Source organism: Myotis brandtii, unplaced genomic scaffold (genome assembly GCF_000412655.1).
Source record: "Myotis brandtii unplaced genomic scaffold, ASM41265v1 scaffold314, whole genome shotgun sequence".
NCBI lineage: Eukaryota > Metazoa > Chordata > Mammalia > Chiroptera > Vespertilionidae > Myotis > Myotis brandtii.
This window is the reverse complement of record NW_005362033.1, coordinates 3,532,638-3,541,887: the sequence shown is the minus strand read 5'-3', so window position 1 is coordinate 3,541,887 and position 9,250 is coordinate 3,532,638. Positions and strand designations below refer to the sequence as shown.

General features: G+C 56.0%; 1 protein-coding gene across 1 annotated transcript in view; it reads left to right on the top strand.

Moving 5' to 3' along the window:
• Nucleotides 1-9,250, top strand: part of LRRC75A (leucine rich repeat containing 75A) — a 17,461-nt gene that overhangs the window by 5,733 nt on the left and 2,478 nt on the right. The window contains exon 4 of the mRNA XM_014542814.1: nt 7,428-7,543. Within this exon, the coding sequence (XP_014398300.1) occupies nt 7,428-7,543 (116 nt within the window). The remainder of the gene's footprint in view (nt 1-7,427; nt 7,544-9,250) is intronic.

Sequence of the window (9,250 nt, the reverse complement as noted above, 5' to 3'; positions counted from 1 at the left end):
TACCTAAGGAGCTTGGCTGCCACCTGCCGCCTGTCTCACGTTCCCTCCTCCAGACTCTGGTGGGCCTTCCCTGGGGCCTGGCAGCTTCTCCCTTAACCCCACAACTCAGAACCCCTCCCTCCAAGGCACAGGGACCCCGAGGTCCGGTCACCCACAGAGGAAGCAGGAAAAACGGCCTCAGAAGCAAGAAAAAGGCAAATCAGGGCATGGCCCTGTCTCCCGGCTGGGGCATCTCCAGGCCCGTCTGCCAGGTCTGTGGGATGGAGAAGCAGCCGGGCGCCTGGCCAGCAGGTCACCTGTCAGAGACCTTTGATCGGCCTGCCGCTCCCTGGTCTCCTGATCAGCCCCGTCTCACCCCCTGTTCATCTCCTCGCTTATTTTTTCATTTCACTCGCTATTCTCCAAAATTATCTTGCTTATTTTTTTGTTGGCTAATGTAGGGTCTGCTTTCCCCATGAGAACACAAACTCCACAAGGGGCAAGAGACAGCTCTGCCAGTCAAGGTCATGTCTGCACCAAGCAGAGCCGGCGACCCTTCCCATTGTGGACTTTTAAGAGAGATTCTTAGGGGGTGTGGCAGGATAGAGGAAAGGAACGGGACATTGAGGCCCCAAAGACCAGCAGCAGGAAGTCATTGCCGGGGCCGCGGTGGAAGCTGTGTTGTTGCTGAAGGCGGGATGAGAATGCCTCTTCCAGACGCGGGTGTGTTCATTGCCGCCTAACAAATCGCCCCGCGGCTTAGGGCTTACAACGCAGACATTGCTGTCCAGGCTCTGTGGGGCAGGCATCCTAGCAGCTCAGCTGGCTGGTCCTGGCTTAGAGTCTCGAGACACTGGCCAAGGCTGAGTATCTGGAGGCTTGACAGAGATGGGCACCCGCCCCAGGGTGGGGCGTCGGTGGTGGTTGGCAGGAGGTCTGGGTGCCTTGCCGCGGGGCCTCTCCATAGGCGCCCCTGAGGGTCCCCACGGCATAGCAGCAGCTCCACCCAGAGCAGGCGGCCCAGGAGAAAGCGAGGCAGACGCACAGGACCCTTTATGACCTAGCTGCCATCACTACCATGTTCTGCTGATTGCCCAGGTCAGCCCTGAGACAGTGAGGACGGAGACCGGGCGAGGGCACAGGAGTCCAGAACCGCCAGGGCTGTCCTGGAGGCTGGCTGCTGCAGGCTGACGCAGGGAGGGAGTGAAAGAGAAACGCCTGACCGCTCCTGCTGCCCCCTGACCTCTCCCACAGGCTCCCGTTCGTGTCATGCAGCTGGGAGCCCTGGGCCAGAGGGCTGGGTGATGCCCAGCCTTCAGAGCACACGGAAGGACAGAGAATGGACTGGGGAGAGGGAGCAAACAAGAAACCCAGCACAGGGTCTCCAGCTTGATATTTGATGAATGGATGAATTTATGAATGGATGATAGACCCTTTGAGCATAACACAGTGGGGAGCTCTGCGTGTTTGCCTGGGGGCAGCGTGTCCAGGTGGGTGTTGTCTGACACTGGAGCCATGGGGCCTTGTCCCAGCACTGGGACCCTCCAGGAGGGGGTGCAGGAATACCCTGAATAGCGTTCCCGACAGGTCAGAGTCCCTCAAACATTCTTCTCCAGGGCCTCCAGCCCCCCACCCCCCTGCGGTGCCGACTCACCCCTGACTTGCCCCAGCCCCTCTTCCTTGGAGCTTCCAGTGTGGCTAGGACTCACCTGCAAGTACCTGAAGCCCACTCGGCTGCCTCAAGCTAGGGAGAGGATTTACCCTGACACCGAGGGGCCTTGTGGGGGCTAAAGGCAGCCAAGCTTGAAGGAGGGACTAGAACTACAAACACTGCAGACTTCTCCCCTCTGCTACCTCCCAGACCCACCCACTCTTCCCTGGCTCTTTCCCAGGACACGGGCCAAGCCCAAGGCTTCTGATTCACACCTCTGTCCAGCCCTGAGGAGTCAGGACCCAGGGAAAGGGCTGATTGGCTGGGCTCTGCCACCCGCTTCTGGGCCAATCAGCTGTAGCTTGGGCGTGGCATGTGGTTGAGGGAAGGGCTGCTGCGGTGCACGCTGTAAAAGGAAAGTCTCCAGCCTAAGCGTGCAGGGCGCAGGGGTCTCTGATGTGCATAACATGTGCTGCTCATTGTCAGAGCCCCAGGTTACAGGGGGCGGGAGCTGCTCTGCACCTGAGAGGCATTTGAAACCCCCAATGGCACTTTCTCCTTCTTTCCCTCCTCCCTCCCCTTCCATCGGTCCTTCCCCACCTCAAGCTCTGGCTCCACCTCTGGGGCAGTCCTGCTTTATCCCGTTCTCCGCTGGAGGGAGGCCTGGAGGGGGCTGTCAAAAAGCAATGGAGTGAAGGGAAATTAGAGGGGGCTGCTTCAGTCTTTTCTGGGTGCAAATGAAGGAAACACCTCTCCAGGAGGGCATTGCAAAGCACAGGGCCTGCTGGCAGCTGGGAGCCCAGCTCAGAGCCTGCGAGGTCTGGAGGTCTGGGTCCCGACCCCATCTCACACATGGTGTGGCTTGCCAGTCTGTTCACCTTCTTGATGCCCCAGGGTCCTCATTTGCAAAGTGGAGATACTAGAAGCCCTGTTTCCTAGGACTGTTGTGAGTTACAGCGTTGTGATGAGTTCACGCAGGCAGTGTAGAGGCAATGCCTGGCAGGCAGTGTTAGATGCTCAAGAAATGTTAGCTGTTGTTTCCTTAGTCCAGACAAGTTTGTTTAGTCCAGACTTCCGTGAGGACATAGCTTACGTTTGTCTCTAGTCGCTTAGTTAGGTGTCTGTATCTGCTGTCCCCATTGAGTGGAACAGGAGCCGCTCCTCTGGTCTCCCAGGTCAGCAGCCGACATAGCTTACGTTTGTCTCTAGTCGCTTAGTTAGGTGACTGTATCTGCTGTCCCCATTGAGTGGAACAGGAACCCTCCTCCAGTCTCCCAGGTCAGCAGCCAGTGCCTCGCCCTGCGCACAGCTGCCCCCTTGTGGCAGTGCCGCGCACTGGCGCTGCTTTGTCTCCTGTTTTCCTCCTATCAGGGCCCAGTTGTCCTGATTTTGGAAACCTTGGGAAGTGGTTGGAGGAGGAGCTGGAGCAGAGGGGCTTGGTTCTCAGCTTTGATTTTATAGAGAAAAAGAGCGAAATGTCGGGGTTTTTTGTTCCACCTATTTATGCATTCACCGGTTGGTTCTCGTATGTGCCCTGACCGGGGATCAAACCCACAACCTTGGTGTATGGGGATGATTCTCTAACCAACTCAGTTACCCAACCAGGGCCAGTTCTCAGCTTTGGAGCAGGCGTTGGGGAGACTGGCAACATTCTGTCCTGGGGTTCAGGAGAGATGCTGGGCAGACCACCAGCTCTCACCCACTGGTCCTTCTTGCCTGAAACAGTGCTCTCCACCTCGGCAGCACATGGGATCACCTGGGGAGCTTTTAAAAACCCCGCAACTGAACTGCTCACCCGTTGCTGGGGGCTGCCCTGGTGACCCCAGGGTACGAGAGTCCTCGGTAAAGAACTGCGGCTCTAGAGCACCATATCCATTGTCCCCTCCCTTCTCCCTTTGGCCCCCAAGTTGGCCTTCACCATGCCAGCCCCTTCTAGAGCCTTCTCTGGCCAAAGCCTCCTCCCCGACCTTCTCCTGGTGCCCATGGCTCCCCTGTTGCTTCTCTGACTGGCCTTCTCCGTCCCTCGTGTCCAGTATGTCTCTGCCCCTTTGATGCTGCAGCTGTTCACCCTGCCTTCCCCTCGGCTCATTTCCTGGCCAGGGGCTTTCACCAGATGCTGATGGACGTGTCCAGCCTGGACCTGTCTTGGGCCCAGCCCCCTAAGTTCATCACATCTCCCAGCGGGAAACGAGCCCGGCATTCCCGTCCTGCTTTTCACCTGGTTCTTATCCAGAGCCTCTTGCCTTCTACCACGGTCCCAAGGCCAAAGCCAAGACCCCTCCTCACCCTCCCTGTCCATCCCCTCCATCCTGTGCATGGTCAGTCGAGTGTGGTGGCCTCTGTCACTTTCAGCCATTTCCATGGGCCCAGCAGGGGTGCCCCAAACCACACATAAGCAGATGGGCCTGGCCCTGAGTCACCCTGTTTGCCTCCAGTCCACCCCTTTCTCCATCCCCCGTCAGAGGGACAGTCCTAGAATGCGAATGTGGTACTGTCTGCCCCTGCAGGGATTCCTCTGGTCCCCATGGTGGAGCCCTGCCTGCTGCAGCACCATTATTTCCCAACACACACCCTATGTCCAGACTAAGCAAGAAACGAAGTCTAGGAACCTAGGGGTTGTGAATGCATTTGCCCAGAGTGACATCTGTTTCTCTCACAGGCAGCCTTAGGCACTCTGGTTTGTGGAGAACCAGAGACCAGAGGTTTCCTTTAAACCAGTTTCATTCCGCCTCGGGCCTGCCTCCGTCTGCTGATTCCTGTACACATGTTCACCTCTTCGGACACTCAGCTCCCCTCTTCCAACTCCTCTGTCTCTTGTCTCCCTCCCTCAGAGTCGCCTTCTCTTGCCTTTTCATCAGCCTTGGCCCTCTGAGCGTCAGTCTCCTCCTCTGTAAAATGGGGATAATGAAAGCGTTTACTACACCAGGGTGTTGTGGGAATTCCATCAAGCCCTAGCGCAGTGGTTCTCAACCTTCCTCATGCTACGACCCTTTAATACAGTTCCTCATGTTGTGGTGACCCCCAACCATAAAATTATTTTCGTTGCTACTTCATAACTAATTTTGCTACTGTTATGAATCGTCATGTAAATATCTGGTATGCAGGATGTATTTTCATTGTTACAAATTGAACATAATTAAAGCATAGTGATTAATCACAAAAACAATATGTAATTATATATGTGTTTTCCGATGGTCTTAGGCGACCCCTGTGAAAGGGTCGTTTGACCCCCAGAGGGGTCGCGACCCACAGGTTGAGAACCGCTGCCCTAGCGTAATGTCTGTGTGCACTAATCCAGGTTGCAGACAACAGTGGCTTGGGCCAAGGTGGTAGCTGCGGAAGTGGCAAGAAATCAGGCTCCAGCTTGTCACCTGTCCCCACACCTGTAACACCCTCCACACCCCCAAGCCCTGGACAAGTGTTGTCACTAATCCATCTGCTCTTAGAAGCCAGCTCAAATCTGAGTCTGGGCAGAAGTAGCCTTCCTTCTTTACCCTGCCGAAGTTCTGTGTGTTTGTGCCAATTTTACAATACAGCACAGTATACAGCACCATATATATTTTTTTTTTGTTAATCCAAACCAGAGGATATTTTTTCCATTGGTTTTTAGAGAGATTAGAAGGGAGGGAGGAGGAAGAGGGAGAGAAACATCCATGTGAGAGACAGACACATTGATTGGTTGCCTCCTGCACGCTCCCCAGCCAGAGCCGGGGATCGAACCTGCAACCCATGTATGTGCCCTTGACAGGGAATCAAACCTGTGACCCTTCAGTCTGAGAGTTGACGCTCTAACTACGGAGCAACCGGCCAGGGTTACCCCACAGTATTTATTCAGCGAGCATTCCTGTGTGCCCAGCTACATGCAGAGCACTTTACAAGTAGGAACTCATTTCATCCCCTGTGAGGTTGGTGCTGTTATCCCTGTACAGGTGAGGATCAGAGGCACAGAGGTCAAGGGATTCTCCCAAGGTCACATAGGAGATGACAAAGCAAGGATTTGAATCCACAGTTTGGTGCCAAGTTCATTCTCTTAATGACTCAATGTGCTGCTCCTCTGTTAGCAGAGTGAGGATGATCTATACTAATAAGAGGGTAATATGCTAATTAGGGTGGACATCCATCCGGACAAAGCCACAGCAGCTGCGAGGCCCGGGGCTCAGGCCTCGCAGCCTCTGTGGCTGGCAGTGGCAGCAGCAGCAGCGGGGTGATGGGGGCGGCGCCTTCCGCTGATCAGCCCAGTCGCCTCCCACAGAGGGAGGCCAGACTGTGGCTTAGGCCTACTCCACGGGGAGCAGGACTAAGCCATCAGTAGGACATCCCCTGAGGGCTCCCAGACTGTGAGAGGGGGCAGGTCAGGCTGAGGGACCCTCCCTCCCCAGTGCACCAGGCCCCTAGTAATGATAATAAGAACCAAGCTGGCTTTTACCGAGGGCTCACTCTGCCGGATGCGCTGCTGAGCCCTGGACCCGGGTTACCAGCTACACCTCCCCACACCCACATTGCTGTCACAGGTGGGTCTCATCCCAGCCCTGGCACGCTGGCCCTGGGTCGTCTGGTGGGAGCACACACTCTCGGCCACTCTCCCAGGGCTCAGTGACTGTTTGTTGATTTGACTTCCCTTGGGATGGAGTTGGAGTCTCTCTGCTGCCACCTTTAACCCAGGGCATTCGTGTGCTAGGGCTGCCATGAAAAAACCACCACTTAAACCACAGGAACTTACTTCTCCCAGTTCTGGAGGCCAGAAGTCCAAGTTCAAGGTGTCTTCAGATTCACTCCCTCTGAGGCCTCTCTCCGTGGCTTGCAGACGGCCGTCTTCACAAGGTCTTCCCTCAGCGCACGTCTGTGCTCTGATCTCTTGTGGGGACACCAGCCGCTGGGTTAGGGCCCATGGCCTCATTTTACCTTAACTACTCTTTAAGGGCCCTACCTCCAAATGCAGTCACATTCAGGGGGGGGGGGGGGGGGCCGCCAACCAGTGTGGCTCAGTTGGCTGAGCATCGTCCTGTGCACCAGGAGGTTGATGGTTCGATTCTCAGTCAGAGCACATACCTGGGTTGTGGGCTTGATCCCCACGTGGAGGCATGTAGGAGGCAGCCGATCAATGATTCTCTCTCATCATTGATGTTTCTATCTCTCTCCCTCTCCTTTCCCCTCTGAAATCAATAAAAACATATTTAAAAAAAAAGAATTTTGGACACAATTCCGATCATAACCCCAGGGTCTCAAACTCAAATGCTGATGGGCCAGACAGGTAATAGATGAATGAATTGGGCTGCGAAAGATGTGGCTCCTTTGTTCTGTTATTTTCCCACTTTGGACCTGGGTAAGAGACATGGTGACAACGTCTCACTCTCCTCTGTCCCGTGTGAAATACAGAGCAAGAGCGTTTGTTCATGGCTGCGTCCTCAGCTCTGAGGACAAGGGTCTGGCACCAGGTGCTCGGTAAGTATTTGTTGAACCAGTGAACGAGCAGAATGGCCCTGAGTGTAGGGGAGCGGCCGGGACCAGAGAGAGTCCTGCTAAGGGATCAGCTGGCAACTCACCCCAATGAGTTGTCAGATCACCTGGAATCCCAACTTTTATATAAAGCTCCAGTTTTTCAATCATAGCAACTAATTCGCAAAAACTGAAACCATCATGCAGATCATTTTAACCACTGCTCTCTGCGAAGGGCACCCACCTTGAGCCAGAGGGTCGGCGCCCCAGCTCAGCCTGCGTGCCGTGCTTTCTGCAGGGACAGGAAGCTGGAGGTGGGGGGCCGGGCTCTCACACACACACCCTGTGGTTGCCTCTGCAGGAGGGCGATGCACTAGGCGCCATGGAGAAGCTGTGCCGGCAGCTGACATACCATCTCAGCCCCCACTCCCAGTGGAGGCGGCACCGGGGGCTGGTGAAGAGGAAGCCACAGGCCTGGTGAGTCATGGTCACCTGAGGTGGGTCTGCCCGCCCCCCTGCCCAGGCTCCTTCTTCAAGGGCAGCCCAAAGACGGTCTGTGTCAGGCTGGGTGTGTGACATGACACAGCATCCCTCCCAGGGGAGCGGGGTGGAGGGAAGAGCTGGAAGGCTGCCCGGAGCTGGTGAGCATGAGAGAATTCAGTGGTGGGCATTCCAGGTGGCAGGAGCCATGAGAGGCCCTGGAGGCAGGGCCCTGGTCTGTGGGGTGGGCGCTGGGGATGTGGGCCCATCCCAATGGATGGGTGGGGAGGGAGACATGAGTTTCTAATTCCTGGTGCAGTGAACGTGGGCACGTGCACTCACTGAACCCCAGTGTCTCCTGGTTGTCCCCTCGGGAGGCCCAGACCCCAAGCACATCCCTGGTTCATGCAGCAGTGAGAACCCTCAGGGGCTTTGTGGCCCCTGAGACTGGGGAGAGGAGGCCACATGGGACACAGAACCTGTGGTCATGGCAGGAAGTGGATGCAAGGGAGCCTGGAAGGAAGACTTCCTGGGGGAGGACATGAGCATTCCCGAAGCTGCTGTGGGCTCACCCTCTAGTCCTGCAGCTGGGGGAGGAAGGCCTGCCCCTCCCTGAGAAGTAAGGGGCTCCTTTCCCTTCCAGACAACCCCACCCCCAAGCGGGGGAAGGAAGTGAGGCTCCCACTGGCTGCGGGCAGGGGCCATATACGCAGACAGAGCTGGATGGGAGAACCCCTGGGACCTGGAATGCCAGGACACTTCGTGAGCTAGTTGTTTAGGTTTGAAAAGCTGGCAATGTGAGCTCTGTTGGAATCCAGGGGCCTCTTCTACTGTCTCCCCCCAACACACGCGTGCTCAGTCCATTCTTCTTTCAGCTCTGCGCCTCTACGGCGGCTTCTGGTCACATTGAGTGAAATGCAAGCAGGGCCTTATGTGATGGGTCCCCAGCCCCTCACTCTCTCCCTCCCACTCTCCTGTGCCCCCTGCCACGCTCTCCTTCTTGCTGGTTCAGACACACCAAGCTCTTTCCAACCTCAGGGCCTTTGCACTGCACTCCCTCTGCTGAAACTCACCAACCCTCCCGATGGCCTGATGGCCTGCTTTCTCCTTGCTCGTCAGCTCAAATGTTACCTCCTCAAAGCAGCCTTCCTGAGTAGCCATGCCCACCCCCCCAGGCTACTCTCTCACTTGACTCTCAGGTTGTCTTGTTTGTTGTCCAGCCGCTCTCCGGCAGGGTGAAAACGGGAGTCTTGTCCATCTTGTTCACCACTATGGCCTTGGTGCCTAGGGCAGTGCCTGGCACCTAGTAGCTTAACAAACACTTGAAGGACTGACCAAGGTAGGGACTATTACTGTTGCCATTTGGCCACGATCAGCCGGCTGAGAAGTGGCAGGGCCAGATTCATACCCAGGCTCAGGCTGTTAACCACCCACTTCCCATTTCCCTGCTGTCATAGGCCTGCTTTATTAATAACAGTAATGAGAATTACAGCCAACACTAAATCACCCTAAACAAGTGCCGGCAGTGTTCCTGGCCCTTAGATGTCATGCCTGGAGAGCTTCACCTTCAAACTCCCGGGGGCTCGGCAAGATGAGCACATTGAGGTGGCCTTTCAGCTTCAGGAGGTCCCGAGCATAGAGGATAGGGGTTTGCCTGCTCAGGCTGCTGCTACTAATGTGTGCAGGCTGTTAACACCCCCCCCC